Raw genomic sequence first — 20,110 nt, 5'->3', positions numbered from 1 at the left:
TCAGTGCCATGAAGAACTGCAGGGCTCCTAGATCTGATGAGATTCCTGCAGAAATATTCAAGTATGGAGGTGAGATTCTGCTTAGGCGACTGCATGGACTATTCTTCAATATACGGAGTACTGAAATCATACCGCAAGACTTCAAAGACAAGATTGTTGGCACCATACACAAGAGGAAGGTGAAAAGTCCGACTGTGGTAATGACCGCGGTATCTCGTTACTCTCCACCGCCAGAAAGGTTCTGACTAGAGAATTCTTTCATCGTCTGCTATGCAACACCACTAATTGCGTACTACTGGAGATTTTATGAACAGCAGACATGAAATCTGTAGCCTGTCAGATGCAGCAGAAATGCAGAGAACAGCAACAGGACCGTGACACCATCCTCATTGGCCTGGATAAAACATTTGACACAGTCAGCAGACCTGGGCTTTAGCAATATTACGTAAGTTTGGTTGTCCAGAAAAATTCACCAATATTCTGAGGCTATTTCACAATGGAATGATTGTCCAAATCCGCATAGGTGGTGTTCGGTTTGACCCATTTCCTACCAATGGTATTAAGCAGGGCTGCATAATTGGTGCACTCTTGTTAAATCTCTTCTATGCAGCAATGCTCAACGTAGCTACAAGAGACCTGAATGCCGGTACTAGGATACGTTTCCGATCCTCTGGAAAATTATTTAAGCTGAATAGGCTGTGATCATCCATGAATGTCTTTGAGTCAATTGTTCATAAGCTCAGGTATGCTCTAGGGGCACATATTCTAAAAGATATAAAATTGATTACACATAGATTTGCAGAAAGGTAGGGGCTGACAATCACCCTGAAAAAGACAAAGGTCATGTATCAACCTATGCCAGGAAAATCCTACATAAAAGTAAAAGTCACCATCAGAAGCACACAGCCAAACGATGTTACAGATGTCTGCTATCCTAGGCCTGGTCTACACTACGCGTTTAAATCGATTTAAAGAGCGTTAAATCGATTTAACGGTGTACCCGTCCACACTACAACGCCCTTTATATCGATATAAAGGGCTCTTTAAATCAATTTCTGTACTCCTCCCCGATGAGAGGAGTAGCGCTAAATTCGATATTAACATATCGGATTACGGTTAGTGTGGACGGAAATGCAACACGTTATTGGCCCCGGGAGGTACCCACAGTGCATTCTCACTGGACACGCTCTGGACCAGCAATCAGAACTGAGGCACTGGCCAGGTAAACAAGGAAAAGGCCCCCGAAGCCCCCGCGAAGCTTTTGAATCGCATTTCTGTTAAGCCACCGTGGGAGCTTGATCAGTCCAGGTGACCACGCAGAGCTCATCAGCACAGGTAAACAATGAGCTGCCTGAGACTCGAAAAGAAGACACAGCCTGGACGCGCACAAGAGGTATTCGATCTGATCGCAATAGTGGGGAGAGATTCAGTGCTAACAGAACTCCGGTTCGAAAAGATGAAATGAAACAATATTTGAAAAGAATTGCAAACGTCGTATAACGGAATAAACCACAGGGACTCCGTGCATGTGGCAGAGTAAAAGTTAAGGAGCCAGACAGGCTATACCAAGAAAACCAGAACAAGCAAACGGAAGGTCTGGTCAGGGCCGAAAACATGCCGCTTCTATGCTGAGCTGCTGCAATTTGGGGGGCTCGAACAGTACCCCCACCCGCTGGCCATGGGATTCAGATGGTCAGGGTTGTAATGATCAACGGCGTGGTGAGGATTCTGCAGAGGGGAGAAGATGAGGAGGAAGAATGAAGAGAGGAACGAGCTTGCTGATAGCACACAGGACTCCGTTAGCCAACAGCCAGGAGCTTTTTGGACCCAAGAATTACCGTCCCAGGCCCTCCCAAGCCCACAAGCCCAGAACCGTAGAAGCATGGGAAGCGCCTCTGTGAGTGTACCTCTGTAAAATATCAAACATGGTTTAAAACAAGCGTTTTTTAATGAATTTGCCATCAGGGCTTGTGATGCATTCGCAGCCAGTAAAGTAAGTTACAGGAAAAGTTCGTTAACATGTCTGGGGATGGAGCGAAAATCCTCCAAAGAAATCTCCATGAATTCTTGGAGGTACTCAAAAAGCCTTTGCAGAAGATTTCTGGGCAAGGCGGCCTATTTGGTCCCCATTGTAGGACACTTTTCCACGCCATGCATGTAGCAAGTAATTCGGAATCATAGCTTCACAAAGCACAGCTGCGTATGGCCCAGGTGACTGCTGGCATTCCAGAAACATACGTTCTGCATCCTGCGGTGGTATTCTCAGGAGAGTTATATCATTCATTGTAACCTGGTTGAAATTCAGGAATTTAATTAGGGGGGCAGACATGGCGATTTTCCTACTGGGCAGCGAGGGGGAAGGGAGGAAGGATAGCGCTGAGTTTTATCCTTTGCTCGTAGCAAAGCGGGGGGAGGGGAGGAATCTTGATAGCGCTGAGTTTCTCAGCGTTTGGCGAGCAGTGAATCTTCCCAGGTGGGGGGGCCAGGAGGGTGATCATTACCAGTGCGATCTTACATGATAGCAGCCATGCGGTGGGGGGGAGGGGAAAGAGGGGGTTTGGGGTTTGCTGGTTCCTCTTAACAGGAACAAGGCATCATAGATCACTGTGTATATGAACGCTGGAGAAGTCAAACAGAAAGCCTTACCATGGCCGCATGGAAGCTTAATTTGGATGCCTGGACCTGCGTCTGTGAGATCTGCAACACCAGAGCCACAGGCACTCAATATTAAACGATGCAAAATGCGACCTTGTAGTGAAATCACATGTGCTATGTAAGGTGGATAGTGTTATTCACTGTGAAAGAGTACAGCATTGTTCTGTAAAATGTATCTTTTTACATACTTCTCTCCCTGTTTTCCCTCCCCCATGCAGCTGCACAGTTGTCCGGCCTCCCTACGCCATCCCGAAGGCTAGCTCAGATAAGGCGGAGGAGGAAGAGAACACGAGATGAAATGTTCTCAGAAATCATGGAAGTAACACGCAATGACAGAGCTCATCAGAATGAGTGGAAGGATGTGCTAGCAAAGTACAGGAAAGATGCCAGTGAACGGGAGGATAGGAGAGACGCTCGAGATGAGAGGTGTAGGCAGGAAGATCAGCGGTGGCGGAGATGCTACGCTGGAGCTGCTGCGTGCTCAAACTGATATCCTCCAACGCATGGTGGATCTTCAGGAAGAGCAGCGGGGTCACAGAGTGCCGCTGCAGCCCCTGTTAACCACCCTCAAAGCTCCCCACGTTCCATATCTCCCTCACCCAGACGTGTAAGAACGCGTGGGGGAAGGCTTTCTGCACCCGCCCACTCCACCCCCCTGGACAGTCCAAGCAAAAGGCTGTCATTACGTTGAAATGTGCTTAATGGCCTTTCCCTTCCCTCCTATCCTCCTCCCAAACCACAGCAGGCAGGGATACCTTGATAATTCTCTGCCTCTTTTTATAATTACTTTTTAATAAAGAATACATCCAAAGGGGGAGGGTGGGTTGCTTACAGGGAATGACTTTTAAGAAAGAATACATGATTTTTAAACAATACTGAATGACTTTTAATAAAGAATACATGATTTTTAAACGATACTGACTTTATTTCCTTCAGCAAGCTGTAAGTAAAGGGGAAGGGTGGGTTGCTTACAGGGAATGAGTCAATCAAGGGGGGAGGGTTCATCAAGGGGAAACAAACACAGCAGTCACACCGTACCCTGGCCCGTGCTGAAACTCGTTTTCAAGGCTTCTCTGATGCGCACCGCCTCCTGGTGTGCTCTTCTAATCGCCCTGGTCTCTGGCTGCTCGTACTCAGCGGCCAGGTGATTTGCCTCAGCCTCCCACCCCGCCATAAAGGTCTCCCCCTTACTCTCACAGAGATTGTGGAGCACACAGCAAGCAGCAATAACAAACGGGACATTGGTTTGGCTGAGGTCTGAGCGAGTAAGTAATGTTCGCCAGCGCCCTTTTAAACGGCCAAATGCACATCTCTACCACCATCCTGCACTTGCTCAGCCTGTAGTTGAACAGCTCCTGACCACTGTCCAGGCTGCCTGTGTATGGCTTCATGAGCCATGGCATCAAGGGGTAGGCTGGGTCACCCAGGATAACTACAGGCATTTCAACATCCCCAACGGTTATTTTCTGGTCTGGGAAGTAATTCCCTTGCTGCAGCCGTTTAAACAGAGTAGTGCTTCTGAAGACGCGAGCGTCATGAACCCTTCCTGGCCATCCCACGTGGATGTTGGTGAAACGTCCCTTGTGATCCACCAGTGCTTGCAGCACCATTGAAAAGTACCCCTTGCGGTTTACGTACTGGGTGCCCTGGCGCTCTGGGGCCAAGATAGGGATATGGGTTCCATCTATGGCCCCCCCCACAGTTAGGGAATCCCATTGCAGCAAAGCCATCCACTATCACCTGCACGTTTCCCAGAGTCACAACCTTTCGTAGCAGCAGCTTAACGATTGCTTTGGCTACTTGCATCACAGCAGCCCCCACAGTAGATTTGCCCACTCCAAATTGATTCCGACTGACGGTAGCTGTCTGGCGTTGCAAGCTTCCAGAGGGCTATTGCCACTCGCTTCTCCACTGTGAGGGCTGCTCTCATCTTAGTATTATGGCGTTTCAGGGCAGGGGAAAGCATGTCACAAAGTTCAAAGAAAGTGCTCTTACGCATGCGAAAGTTTCGCAGCCACTGCGAATCGTCCCACACCTGCAAAACTATGCGGTCCCACCAGTCTGTGCTTGTTTCCCAGGCCCAAAATCGGCGTTCAATGGTAGAACCTGCCCCATTAATCCAGCAGTAGCTCCAAAACGCCAGGGGCCCGCGGGTTAGGGAGAATTCAGCGTCCATGTCCTCATCGCTCTCGTCGCCGCGCTCTGCCATAGCTGCCTCCTACTCTCCTCCTGCCTTTGCAGTTCATGGTTCACCATGGACAGCACGAGAATGCGCGAGGTGTTGACAACGTTCAGGATAGCGTTACTGATCTCAGGGTCCATGATTGCTGTGCTATGGCGTTTGCTCAGTTAGTTCACCCAGGGAAAAAGCGCGAAACGGTTGTCTGCTGCTTTCACAAAGGGAGGGGTGAGGCTGTACCCAGAACCACCCGCGACAATGATTTCTGCCCCATCAGGCACTGGCTCTCAACCCGGAATTCCAAGGGCGGGGGAGACTGGGAACTATGGGATAGCTACGGAACGGCTACCCACAGTGCACCGCTCCAGAAATCGACGCTAGCCATTGGACCATGGACGCACACTTCGAAAGTAACGTGCTCTAGTGTGGACGCTCACATTCGAACTTTAAATATCAAGGTTTTATGAAGACCGATTTAGCTAATTCGATATTATCCGTAGTGTAGACGTGGCCTTAGTAGTATATTGTGAATGATGTCATTGGTAGAACAAGTTGCTGACAAGTCATATCAACAAAAGCTAGGTCATCATTTGGGCAGAGTATCAGGCAGAGTCTGTCTGGCAACACGGTATTAGCTGAACCAAGTCTGTAAATAATTGTGCTCTCCAACTTGCTGTATGGGTGAAAAACCTGGACTTGCTACAGGCATCACATTAAGCTTCTAGATAATCATAGAATCATAGAATCAAAAAGTTGGAAGGGACCTCATGAGGTCATCTAGTCCAACCCCCTGCTAAAGGCAGGACCACTTTCCCTAAATAATCCCGCCAGGGTGCGGTCTAGCCGGACCTTAAATAGCTCTAAAGATGGAGATTCTACCACGATCCCTAGGTGAACCCATTCCAATACTTCACCACTCTCCTAGTCAGAAAGCTTTTTCTAATGTCCAGCCTCGACTTTCCGCAACTGCAACTTCAAACCATTTGCTCCTTGTTCTGTCCTCCGTCACCACTGAGAGCCTAGCTCCCTCCTCCTTGGAGCATCCCTTCAAGTAGTTGAAGGTTGCTATCAAATCCCCCTTAGTCTTCTCTTCTGCAGGCTAAAATAAGCCCAGTTTCCTTCAGTCTCTCTTCATAAATCATGTGCTCTAGTCCTTAATCACTTTTGTTGCCCTCCGCTGGACTCTCTCCAATTGTTCCACGTCCTTTTTGTAGTGTGGCACCAAAACTGGACACAATATTCCAGATGCAGCCTCACCAGTGCCGAATAGAGGGGAATAATCACATCCCTCGATCTGCTGGCAACACTCCTACTAATACAGCAACCCAGTATGCTATTAGCCTTTTTGGCTACAAGAGCACACTGTAGGCTCATGTTCAACTTTCCATCTACCGTAACCCCAAGATCCTTTTCTTCAGCACTGCTACTTAGCCAAACAGTCCCAGCCTTGTAGCAGTGCATGGGGTTTTTCTGTCCTAAAGTGCAGGACTTTGCACTTGTCCTTGTTGAACTTCATGAGGTTTTCTTGTGGCCCACTTCTCCAATTTGTCTAAGTCTCCCTGAATCCTATCCCTGCCCCTCCAGCATGTCCACCACTCCCCCCAAGCTTGGTGTCATCTGCAAATTTACTTAATGTGCAATCTATCCCATCATCAAGATCATTAATGAAGACATTGAATAGAACGGGCCCTAAGACAGACGACCCCTGGGGCACACCACTTGTTACTGGTTGCCAACTAGAGAGTGTGCCATTGATACCTACCCGCTGAGCCGATGTTGATTCAACCAGTTTTCTTACAGAGGTACACTCACAGAGGCGCTTCCCATTGCTTCTACGGTTCTGGGCTTGTGGGCTTGGGAGGGCTGCGGACGGTTAAATTCTTGGGTCACAAAAAGCTCCTGGCTGTTGGCTAACGGAGTCCTGTGCTGCTATCAGCAAGCTCTTCCTCTCTTCATCTTCCTCCTCATCTTCTCCCCTCTGCAGAATCCTCACCACGCGTTGATCATTACAACCCTGACATCTGAATCCCATGGCCACGGGTGGGGGTACTGTTGCGCAGCCCCCCAAAATTGCACGAGTCAGCATAGACAGCGGCATGTTTTCCGGCCCTGACCCAGACCTTCCGTCTTGCTTGTCTGGTTTTTTTGCGTATGCCTGTCTGAGCTCCTTAACTTTTACTCTGTCACTGCCGGAGTTCCCTCTGTGGCTTTCCCGTTCATACGACTTTTGACAATTCTTTTCAAATATTGTTTCATTTCATCTTTTCGAACCGAGTTCTGTTTAGCACTGAATCCTCTCCCCACTACTTGCGATCAGATCGAATCCTTCTTGTTCGCGTCCAGGCTGGCTCTTTTTCGAGTCTCAGGAGACTGCATTGTTACCTGTTGCTGATGAGCTCTGCGTGGTCACTCGGACTGATCAAGCCTTCCACGGTGGCTAAACAGAAATGCGATTCAAAGTTCGCGGGGCTCTCGGGGCCTTTTCCTGTTTACCTGGCCAGTGCCTCAGTTCTGATTGCTGGTCCAGAGCGTGTCCAGTGAGAATGCACTGTGGGTACCTCCCGGGGCCAATAACGTGTTGCATCTTCCACCACTAGGATACCTGCCTCATTGAGTAAGGGACCTACACCATCCCTAATCCTCTTCTTGTTGCTTACATACTTGTAAAACCCCTTCCTATTATCCTTCACATCCCTTGCTAGTTTCAACTCAAGTTCCACTTATGACATCTGTGTGCCATGCTCTGCATCACATGGCAGGATAAAGTTACAATGATGAGGTTCTGGAATGCAGTCACTCTCCAGGGCTTGAAGCCAGGCTTATCACATCACAGTTACACTGGGCTGGTCATTTGTTAAGGATGGACGACACCGGAATGCCAAGGCAGTTGCTGCATGGTGGAAATGAAAGTGGACAACTGCATACAAGGCAGCCAGAAGAAACACTTCAAGGCCACACCAATGCATAACTCAAAACATTGCAACGTTGACGATGACAGCTGGGAGTCAGTAAGAGGTAGGTCACGCTGGCAAGCAGTAGGTAACAATGGGCTTACCCAGTTCAAGATTAGCTGGTAAGCAACCGGCAATAATGGGGTTACCCGGTTCAACATTAACTGGCAAGCAGCCAGCAATAATGGGGTTACCTGGTTCAAGATTAACTGGCAAGAAGTAGGCAACATTGGGGTTACCCGGTTCAAGATTAACCACAGTATAGATCTTAATGCACAGAGGCTGGGTCATAAATAGCGGTGTACTCAACAGACACAGACTTTAACCCCTTCCTCCACCTTGAGCTACCTGTGTACTTCATGAGGAAAAGACTGGCACTCACACATCGGTCTTTTCAGCCATAACCGTACACACAAGAGGTAAGACTGTCGTCAGCATCATCTTCGATCAGGAAGGACAGTAACAGCAAGTCAAGATTATTATTACTTGGCAAAATGAACCATAATAAATCCCAACACAACCCTCTGGCACCGTTCCCAGAAAACTAATGCAAACAAGTTTTCATAGCAACGAACTCCAAGAAACTTGGGAGTTAGGCATGATGCCCCCACTGACTAAGTTGCTGATAGCAAGAAACCGACCGGGACATAGTGCAGCACAGGGGTGGATTTAGAGTTAGTGGGGCCCTGTGCATAGCTTCATTTTCAGGGGGGCCCCTTGGAACCCAGCCAAGAAAAAGAAAGCCAGACTCCTGTCCACTCCAGGTGTGGGTCCAGACCTGGGTGCAGGCTGCAGGGGCAACAGACAGGACCATAGGCGTGGGAACTAGGGGTGCGGGCAGGACTGCCGACAGAAATGCCAGGTACCTGGGCAAGGTGGAAGGCCAGCTCTGGGGGCCCTGGTAGGGGCAGGGCCTCGGGAAGAAGGGGCGGGGAAGGGGGCTAGCCTCCTCCAGCCAGCCCTTCAGCGCTGCCCGGGCCACGCCACCCAGAGCTCCAGCGGTAATTTAAAGGGCCCATGGTTCCAGCTGCTGCCAGGAGCCCCAGGCCTTTTTAAATCACTGAGCCCTGGGGCATCTGCCCCTTCCCCCCCACACACACCCCGTCGGCAGCCCTCGGTGCGGGAGGGGGCTGCAGCACTCCCACGTTTTATGCGGGGCTCCACTGCCAACCCTCACCAATTATGTTAAAACATTGTTAGGAGCACAGAACTGCCCTGGCTCCTGGGGAGACAGAGAGGGGCCTGAGCCCGGCCACAGGGGCTGAAGTACAGCCGCAGTTGCTAAGGGGGATCGTAGCCGCCTGCTTTGGAAGCACCCAGCGGCCAGGGGAGGTGAACAAAGATCAGTGCATAGAGGCAGGTCTTTGCCCACTTCTCCAGGCCAGCCAGTGCAGGGCCACTGAGGCGCCCAAAGCTGTCCTCAGGCATGAAGATCTTGGTGTCTCCTGTCTCCTTCTCCAGCCCCACAGTGGCTCCACACATGTGCTGCCTCCAGGGCGCCTGGGGTCCTGACTACACCCTGCGCCCAGGGCTCTTTGGGCTCTGCTGCTGCCCCACCAGCTGGGGCCTGCACACCAAAGAGGTATGGCTTAGTGTTTTAAGTGTTGCTTTAAAGTGATAAACTTTTAATCTGCTAAAACATTAGTCACAATTTAGCTAAGAGATTTGTGGACAGTTCCTATTAGTATACGGCATACGCCATACATGAATAAGATCAGCGGAGATTATTAGCATAGGCTCTTTTTGTGCAAGCCATAGAAATGAACATTGGACTGACCTTCCATTGCTCCTTGGGAAGCAGTTTCACCACCACAATGTCACCATTTAAGGCTCTGTTGCGAGCAACCACCCCATCAATAAAGATATCACGAATCCCATCCTATGGAAAGGGGAAAAAAATATGAAATATCAAAGCACAAAATACTAAGCTATATTTATTGCAGAAGTTTAAAAATACTCTAGTGACAAAAAACAACAACACACACGCCCTGGGGAGATGGAGATATACATTTAAACGTTACATAACATAGCAACAAGTCTGTTGTAACTGCAGCCAACCGCAGTCTGTTCTGCCCCCTGCAGTCCTGAACCCCACCTTCTAAAAGAGATGACCTTGGTTTCTGTAGCCCCACCTCACATACCAATCGCAGCTACTCCACACAGCAGGGTTATCTGTCCAGGACACACTTGACACTCAGCTCACAATTGAGACTTGGTTTGGGGGGAGGGGGTCCCCACCTGGGGTCAAGGAGGATCAGGTTTAATCACAGAGGTTTGTAGATTTTTTAGGGAGTGGAGGTTTTACTTTCACACCTCTTTTGGTCAAGTTAAATCTACCACTTTCATTTTTGCTCCCTTGTACTTTGGCAAGCTGACTAGGGTGACCAGATGTCCCAATTTTATAGGGACAGTCCCGATTTTTGGGTCTTTTTCTTATGTAGCCCTTATTACCCCCCACCCCCGTCCTGATTTTTCACACTTGCTGTCTGGTCACCCTAAAGCTGACAATTGTGTGCGGCTGGTTGCAGAATACCATGAACCTGCAAAACCCTAGTATTAACCCGGGTATGTTAACATGTTCTTCAATTGTGGAGCCTTATCTCCTTTTCTTAGCTTTAAGGAGTAAGATGACTGTGGATTTCTTTAGTTTATAACTTTTTTTTCAAGAATACAACAAAAAGCCAGCCTTAAGGGAACTAAAATCTTAAACACACTGGGGTTTTAATGCAGTTCCTCAATGACATGCTCACAATTCTCTAACACCTGATAAGAGCTAATCTGCAGCATTACCATTATACCCAGTCTTCAGGAAAAACAGTAAACCTATCTAATAAGGTCTCGTAGATTTCTCAGATTAACATCACATAAGTATTCTGTTCTGCCTAGATAGCAAAATAACAGAGGTAGAACGCTGCTGTCATGTGAAACAGAGGCCATCCTCCAACCGAGCAAATTACTCTTAGAAAGAAAAGCAGCAGCAGCTCAACAGCTGTGTCAAAGCTGCCTCCCATGACAAGATGCAGAAAAATTGCAAAGCCTGTTGGACCAACATAATTCAAATTGGAAACTTTTCTTTTCAAAAGGCCAGATTTTCACACATGGCCCTACATCCCTTCTCCCACCCCCGTCCCTGAACGAAATCTACCAAATATATACAAAAGAAAATTCAAAGACTGGTTTTAAAAAAAATGCCCTTTTTTTAAACCTAGCTGTACAATTCCATTGTAAAGCTGGCTTGTTACAGGGCAGGAGGTGGTTGGGATGTGGGTTAATTTGTTTGCGCCATACATTTTTTTGCAAAAAAAAAATTAAAAGTAATTTCTCCATCTGCCAACAGCAGCTCTGGACGCATTACACTAGCCAGCTGAAGCTATGCTGCTAGACTAAGCAAGAAGGGATTTTCTTTTTTTGATTTGCAGCCAATAGCTTTCATTTTAAACAATTTACTCCTATATACAGATTTTTAACACCAGTTATTTCAATGCCTGCTAGAGCAGCGGTAATTAAAAACTGGCCAACCCTACCATAAAGCTTTTTAAAGAAACATGTCACAAAAATGCAACATTTGCTTACTTAGCGCTTCAGCACTGTGGCCCATAGAGTTAACTCTCTCACTCCCAAGCGTCTGGGATTTCCCATTTTTCGTCTCCTTCCCCCCACACCAATTCTTAACACTCCAAACAGTAACCTTTTTGCATTACTAATGTAATTATAATGGGCTTGAACTGCAACACAGTTCTGGGGTAACTTGAAAGGCCTACACTTCTACCGAGGTGTTTACGTTGTCTTCATTGCTGCAGCATCAGAGCACATTACAGCTTGTAAGAGGATCGGATTCTCTGCAGTCACCTCCCATTCAGCGAGATGTTTTATTACTATATAACCTTCACTGAACAACAGTAGCAGCCTTTTACATTTCTGTCTGACAGCAGGGAGATTTGTGGTCACTCTAATCTCTTCCGGAAACGAGTTCTACAGTCATGGGCCAGCTGCCAAGAAAGCTCCGTCTCTCATGTTAAAGTGTCTCGCTCTTCAAGATGACAATTCCACCGTTCGAAAGCTCCCTGCTACTGAACGCGGTCAAGACCGCAGCCTGGGAGGCAGCGTTCGAGTAGCTTGGGTCCATCCCATGGAAGGCTTTGATGACAAAGCTTTTACCTTGACTTGGCATTCAACAGTAAGACAATGTACAGAGCTGCAGACTGGATCAACATGCTCATAGGGGCTTGTGGCATTAAAGTGCCCTGCCGCTGCACTTGAACCAAAACGAGCATATGGCTGGCAGAATAAAGCCCAGAGGGGACAAATGCAGGGGGTCACAGTAGCCAGGTCCGAGCGTGACAGAATAGGGTGCAATATCCGGGCCAGCTGCAGGGAGAGATGAAGACTTTTCACAGCTGTAGCTATTTCAGTATCTGGCAACAATGGGGAATCTAGCAGGATGCTAAGACTGCAAGCCATCCTTGTATCCTTGATTGAGGGTTATGCTAATGGCAAGTTCCCCAAAGATTACCCTCTCCTTACAATGACTACTTCCACCTGGCCCAGACAGATCATCCCCCAAGGGCTGACTCTTCCTACCACTGGGCAATGGTGCTGTTTGCGTGATTTAACCCAGGAAGAAAAGAGAGTGATGGCAGAAACATAACCCTTAACTAACATTCCAGTGCCTGTGTATTCCAGAACCCAAAACTGTGAGTGATCTGCTTTACCATGAGGTACTAGGTAGAGTAAGGGTAGAGCTCTTTGCTTGTATGCACAGTTGGACTTAATGTTTAGCTAGTGTTTTGTGGTTTAATGGGGTTGGTTTAACCGTCCACACTTACCTCATTCAAGAGAGCAAGCAGAGAGGAGTACAGAACATTTCCCATTTACACACCAGAACAATCAGTGTCAGTTTCAGGAAGCTATTATGCGTTTCCTCCCCAGTGACTCTCATGAATCTTCCCCTTTGCACCAGCACAAATAATACAAGTCTTGCTCTACGGAAAGAGGCTTAAAGATCATTTTCTATGACTGACCGACCACAGAAGTTAACACAAATCTCTGGACTTTCAATCCTGATGCCAAAAGAATTATGCCCCAAAAGTAGGAACAATATTAAAACACAACCAACAACTCAGTGCCTGAGCAAGGCACTTTTTCTCCTCTGCCTCCAGACAAACCCTAATGTCAATATGAAACACCCTGTCACATTAGGAGCAAAACTTTAATCAAGTCACTACAAAATAACTGTCCTCAACTACACCAGCAGAAAGGTAACTTTGCCTAAAGGAGGCCCTTCAAATCACAAAAGTCCTTCCACTGAATAAACAACCGATGTAAAGAAATGGTCCCAGGCGATAGCAGTGAACCTCAAGCCAAGCTATACACCAATAGTTTTCAACCTGTGATCCACAGACCCCGTGGGTCTGCAGACTATGTCTAAGGGGTGAGTGAAAAGTTGTCATTACCATAGAATAGTGATTTACAAGTCTTGGTCCCCAGAGCCCTGGGGATCCACAGACCACGTCTAAGATTTCCAAAGGATTCTATTAAAAAAATTTTTAGAGGTTCACAAATGAAAAAAGCTTGAACCTCACCGCTATACACAGCTTGCGCAAAAGTGGGTACATTAGAAGGAACCACACGTGGTAGTTTTGGACCAACTTTACAAATTAGCTCATGCAGCAGATCGAAAATGGAGAGCATATTTGTTCAGGAAAGATTAATTTAAATCATTGGGAAAATCTATAAATCATTTGTAGTCATAGACCAGGGGTTTACAATTATACTAACTAGTGGTCCTCAAACCTGGGCTCAGCTGGTGTCTTTAGGTTAGAAACAAGTGTCCCTACTTTCATCAGAAGTTCAGAGACATTAAGTAGCACTTTGCGGTGTTGAAAACAGTTTTTTTCACACTACGTACATACTTAAGGTTTATTTTAATGTATACTAACTGGTGCATCTTGTTACACAAATCAAAGTGACATTTCATACACAGTACAACGACTATCTTCTCACACATTCATTTAAGAACGGAGAATTACATATTATACTTACTGGAGATGGAATGAAGGCTTCGTGGTATTTCTTAGGATTTATTCTCAAGGGTCCCTTAATAAAAAAAAACAAAATCAAGATTATGTCTGGAACATTAGCTTTATGTAGTATTAGATAAACTGGATGACTGTGAATAACATATTTACTTTGAAACATGATAGATATATTGGAATATCCATTGCAAATCTTAAATTTTGAGACTAGTACCTGTGTGTTGGAACCATTTGAATCCAAAAGTAAGTACATACATCCACTCAGACACACCCCTTCCTCCACTCTCCACCTGCCAAACAGCATGAGGTCGGGCTCTCAGATATCATTCTGTCACACATTACACCATAAACCAGAATACTCCAAAAAAGGCTTTTCAGAATTAGACACTGATATCAATTTTTATTGAGCACTGAAACTACATTCTTCTTTTATTTTTCCTAATTTTAAGATTCCCAGGATATCTCAATTGTAGTGAAAATTCACAGCTCTGTTACGTAAGGTTTTCCCATATGACATGAGAATGTTGTACCAAACTTGGTTACTTTGTATGTGTTTGCACCAAGAATCTTTATTGTTTGTATTGCAGCAAAGCCTAGGAGCCACTGTCATGGACCCCAGGCACCGTATAAACACTAAAGAGGATGAACCCTAAGTTACCTGTTAAAGCAGGGCAAGTTGTACTAAAACCATGGAAACTGCAATACAAATGCACAAACACACAAATTCTGACCTAGGGTGAACGACAGATACTATGGCAGCCTGCATCCTTAGCTTCCATGGAATTCTCTTACGGAAATATCGGGAAGGGAAGAGAGGCCGGGGTGAAGACTGACTCAGTAGTATATGCTCTTCAGGCAAAATGTGTTATGAGTTAAGTAAATAAGTAGTGAGTTCAGGTCAGACACTCAGCATTTCCTTGTTTTCCAGTTTTGTGCTGCAACCAAGATCAAATCCATTTGGAGTGTTTTTAAACATAGATGCATAAAATGTTACTCATTCCAATAGCAGATACGCTAATGTGCAACCTTTTCCCATCTGCTGTTACACATCCCCCATCAAAACCAAATAAATGATGGTTCAATGAGTTCCTTATAAAGACCTTTGCTGACGCCGTTCTTTAAGCAGCCAAGAAACTAGGCCCGCTTTCTTCCTTAGCCCCTCCTCCTCTTCAACAGCCACAATGTTTGTTCAGAAAGAAGAACAAATATAACAGAACGCCCCTGGTTTTGATGATGATAATGATGATGATGTTTTTTGCTCTGTTTTTTGGGGGAGTGAGATTGGTTTTGCTTTAAAAAGTTATATCATATATTTTGGGGAGACAGCTTCGAGGGTGGATAGGGCAGGAAGGAGAAAGGTTTCTTCCAGCACTGGCTCCCGCCAGAGGACCAGAATCTTACTGGACTCTAGCTGCGCTTTTGGACTGTTCACTAACATGGACAGTAATAACAACTCTGTAGTAAGAAAAGTTTAAAAGGTGAATTGAAAGGATTACGCAAACACAAGCAGTTGAGATGCAACATCAGTACGGGTGTAGATATAGTTATTAACAAATAAACTTTAAATTAGAGAGGACATTCATTTTCTGCTTCCCCATCATCCAGGATTAAGAGATAAAAAGGAAATTTGAACAGAGGATTATTGGCTATTCCAGAACACTGACATTTCAATTCCAAGAGCATCCTGGGAATTGTAGTTTAGATGACTAATTAAAACATTTACTAACTTCTACTCTTATAAAATGAGACAGTATTAACTACAGTTGCATTAATAAATTCGTTTTGCTTTTGATCTGAAACTTTAAAGCCTTTTTCATCCATGTATTTGGAATGTCTTCAATTACTTATATGAAATGTATTCCATCTGTGTTTAGCAATCATGGGACTCTTTCACTGGAACTGCTTCCTTATAAATTTTATGCAGCATATTATTTTTAATGTATTCTGGGAAATGCTCTGAATATAGGAAAATAAGCTCTTCACACATGAACATTTTGCTGGCTTGAGGAGAAATTTGCTAGTTTGTGATGTGGTTTTGTTGTTTGTTTGTTTGAAGTTTAAAAACACCAGCAGCATGAGGACAAATGGACTCCTCATTCTTCAGATCTTATTTGTGCACTCTGCAGCAAACTGTCTAATTTTAGGCCTTATTTTATTACTGAGATTAATTACATCTCCCAGGACAGTGGCGAGAAAACAAAGTCCTGTAAGCATGGAGAACACCCTTGGGGCGCAAATCAAAATTCTTCATGCACAGGCAAAATGAGATCTAGTGTGCTGTGTTTATCCTCGATTCGGAATGGCACCCTGTGACTTTGCACTCTATATGATTTTATGAAAAATGCTAATGAATGTGAATATAATGTTACTTGGAATATGCTTCATGCAAAAGATCTCTTGTACGGTATCATTACAAAGCTTATGATCTACTGAGTGTGGTCATCCTATTTGTATGTATGTATCATTCCTGTATCTGAAACTAGAAATATGAAATATAACTCTGAGGGCCTATTGTAATTATGCAAAGTGTGGGCCATTAATGGTGGTTTGGAATCTTGATGGCTCCCATTAACCAGGACAATTGACTGTGGATGGCTCTGTTTGCTTGCAGGCCTTCCTGTGAGTCAGGCTGGGAGGAATGAAGGCTTGGGATCTCACACTGTCACCTGGTACTGAAATCCGTCTTAAACCTGATGTTTTTCCGTTTAGAAGCAGGGTGGGGACCCAGAGAGACAAAAGATTCCCACCTTGTGCCAAAGCTATATAAGGGAGCAGAACAAAACAAAGGGGGCTTCAATCATGAGAAATCCCCTAGCTACCACCTGAGCTGGAACTAGGGCTGTACCAGGGGAAAGGAATGTGCCCAGAATAGGAAGGCATCCAGTCTGTGATAGAAGCTGGGTCTGTGTTTGTAGCCAGCAAGCATGTCTGGCACAACCAGGCAGGGGTCTGGAGTCCCAAGCGGGCAGGGAAGGCAGAGGCAGTAGTAGTCTTGGCACATCAGATGGAAGCTCCCAAGGGGGTTTCTGTGACCCAACCCGTCACACGCCCATTAAAATGATGGAAAAATCCACAAAGGTCTTCTTTCCAGAGAGGAAGTCAGTCGTCAAATCACCTGGCTTCTCGTTGGAGATAGGAAGCCGTTATTGGTAGTCACAAGAGGGAGAATAGCTTTTACAATGTGTCAGTCAGTCAATTCCTGTTCCCAGCACCTCCCCAGCAATGCAGAAGCAAATGAGAAATCATCCTGCGTCACACAAGAACAACCCCATTGGATAGTTAGGGCTAGACTGTCAAAGAGTCACGTGCAAATATCCAATGTTCACATGAAAAATCAGGTTTTGCATACACAGCAAGTAAGGCACCTAACTAGCGGCGTGCACAAGTGCCTAATTTGTGTGAGCATACTGAGCAGCAAAATGTCAAGCCATTTAAAATATAAATACTTTATGTATATTATATCATTATGACAAGCATCAGAACTCTTATGTCAAGTAGCATTAAAATACTTCTTTTCTAGCTCTTTCCCTTAAGCAAGGAACTCCCAAAGTTTATCTTAGAAAGCAGATGGACCCTATTATCTGTGCCTATGAAAATCCTATTTACAATGTTGTACATTTCACGCTGTGATATCATATCTGGAACCAGCTACTCTCCCCATCTGCAACGAACAACTGTTCTCATGTGTGTATTAGGGGCTGAAGCCCTGGCTGAACAGTCTCATGATGTCACACTGAAGCAGTATTATTTTACAGTAACTTGCAAACAATGGCTTCTATATTTATCAATGTTTTTATGTCCGCAAAGCCAGCGTTTGTGGAGGAAAGGATTGCAGCAAGATTTTTAAACATCTCCTCATAGTTCAGGTCGACCTCACACCCGCCAAAAAAAGTCTTTAAACTTATTAATTTTCCTAACAGGTTACCAAACTCAGGATTTCCAACTTTCTCACTTCTTCCAGAGAAACAGGGCAACAGAAAGATACTTAGACAACACTTCAAGCATCCCAAATCAAGCACTACATGTAGGCCACCCTAATATGGAGGCACAGATCAGTGTGTGTGGAAAGCACAGAGAAAAGTCAGTGTCCAAATATCTATCCACTGCTGAGGGCTGCTTAAAAAAAAAATGCAACAAACCATATAAGGCAACCCCCAGTTTCATACTTGTAAAGAAACTGCTTGCAAAAGGAAAGGCATTTGGATAGCCAAACAAGGTTCAGTGTCTCAGTAAATCAGTGTGCTTTCTAAAGTTTACCCTGCCACCAGCCATCAGAGGTCTTGTTATTCTGCACCTACAGTCTTTTCACCCATCCCTTGACCTGAAATGATGGCTAATGCACGGGAAGATGATGGAAGTTCCTTCAGCTCATGCTGTTGAACACACAACCAGGCTCTGACAAAAGAGGTATCATCTACTACCTTTCCATGGAGAAGGTATCCAGTCTTGTTTAACTTGAGACCTGTGTGGATGATTCCAATAACTCTGCCTTGGGTCTGTTTGCTCTTGCCAGGTACTCTTCTACACATGGAGACCGAGGAAGGGGAAAATTCATGAACCTTAAGCATCTGATCCCAGATGTCCATTCTCGGTGGCTTGAGTGTGTCCCATGACCAAGTGGAACTCTGCAGGGCACAGCTCATCACGCTATTTACTGAACTTCCTACTTAAGCAAATTGTGTATCAAAGCTAACCTCAGGAGTCACTGAGATATCCAGTCGTGAGTGATTTCAGCACCACGAACAGAAATGCTTCTAGGTCTTAATGACTTGGAACTGTACAGCCGCTATGGAAGGCATAGGGTTATCTCCAGGGGGTCTCCAATTCATGCCAGGGGACATATGAGTTAGGATCTTCTGGAATATTTTGTTAAATTACATTGCCATGGACCAATCATCTTCTCCTCAAACTTGAGATCAGGGTGTTTCCTTGCCCCGTTGAGATGACAGACCTACTGTTATGTTCTACCCTCAGATGTTCATGGAGCCAATGAGATTCAAGAATGCTCTGGGAGATTCTACTACCCATCCACAGGTTAACATTGCTGGTGGAGAAGAAATCTCTTGGCCACAGCCATTGACACTGGTACCTGGATGCCTTCTGCCACTACAGTCCTTAGGAAAGGTTATCATTGTGTGTTCTCTCAGGTTACCACGGCGTTCTGATGCCCTGCTTGTAGGGACTGATGGAATGACTCTTCAGGAGGCTATTTCCTTCCTCAGAGATCTCAGAGAGCAGTGCTGAATACCTGTTCATCTCCCAAGACTCCTCACAAGGTCTCAGAGGGTTTTATTCCTTCACCCTGCCTGTTCAGTGTGTATTTAAAGCCACTGGGGGTTACTGATAAGACACTCAGGGAGAAAGGTTTGGGGCTGCAATGTCTATGATCAGATACTCAGCTCTGTATCTCCTGCTCATCAACTCCAGATTCTACAGTTTCAATAGTTTCCCCTGAGACAGAGAATCGGATGATAGGAAAGTGGCTGTACCACAACCCTAACAAGACACACACGAAGTTTTCTGTCAGAGAGAAACATGAGCTGGAGTGGAAGCTTCGTCATTTATAGAGGGTAGAAGCTTCTTTTGCTAGAATAATACAATCTGAGGTCCTCCGGGAGACATCACCTCACACGAATTCTCAGGTACCAGCAGCAACCTGGTAGTGCTTTGTATCCTCTGGAGCTGCATTGCATTTCTGAGAAAGATTACCACCTGGCTGTATTACTGAAACTTGTTCCAAGGAATATTCTTGAAGGCCACTCAGAAGCTCTGGCTGCTTCATTACAAAGCTGCAGCCCCTGGAGTGTGGAGGCCTTTTCTAATACAAGCACATAACAGGGGGCTCCAATTCCTTCACTGGGTATTTGCTCCCAGGTGAGGGAGTCTGTAATTATTAGCTTGGGAACCACTGTGAGGCTGCAACTGAAATCAGCTACAATGCCCCATATAATCCTTTTACAACAGCTAGAGTTGATCAGAAATTCGGCTTCAAAGAGAAACTAACTTACAGCGTTAACTATGGCATCCTTACCATGATTCCAAAAATGTTTCAATTAGAGCTGGGTGAAAAGATTTGTAACAAGAATTCGACAAAATTGTTTGAAACTGCAAACATTTGTGAAACTGATTTAAAAAAAAAATTCCCTATGAAACGCTTGGACAGTGACAATGTTTCTGCATGAGTATTTGCATCATTTTTCATTTTGAGGTGGGTTGGTTGTCACTGGTCACATGATACTGGTTCCAGATTCCTGATTGGCTGAGCCTGCTCATGTGGTCAAAAGAACTGG

General features: G+C 45.6%; 1 protein-coding gene across 4 annotated transcripts in view; it reads right to left on the bottom strand.

Annotated features, from left to right (window-relative positions):
* DIS3L2 (DIS3 like 3'-5' exoribonuclease 2) overlaps positions 1 to 20,110 on the bottom strand; it is a 404,569-nt gene that overhangs the window by 218,378 nt on the left and 166,081 nt on the right. For all 4 annotated transcript variants that reach the window (XM_075068347.1, XM_032803899.2, XM_032803901.2 and 1 more), the window contains 2 exons: positions 13,828 to 13,881; positions 9,563 to 9,664 (listed from right to left, as the gene is read on the bottom strand). In XM_075068347.1, the coding sequence (XP_074924448.1) occupies positions 9,563 to 9,664; positions 13,828 to 13,881 (156 nt within the window). The remainder of the gene's footprint in view (positions 1 to 9,562; positions 9,665 to 13,827; positions 13,882 to 20,110) is intronic.

Source organism: Chelonoidis abingdonii, chromosome 8 (genome assembly GCF_003597395.2).
Source record: "Chelonoidis abingdonii isolate Lonesome George chromosome 8, CheloAbing_2.0, whole genome shotgun sequence".
Classification (NCBI taxonomy): domain Eukaryota; kingdom Metazoa; phylum Chordata; order Testudines; family Testudinidae; genus Chelonoidis; species Chelonoidis abingdonii.
This window is presented reverse-complemented; position numbering and strand designations above follow the sequence as displayed.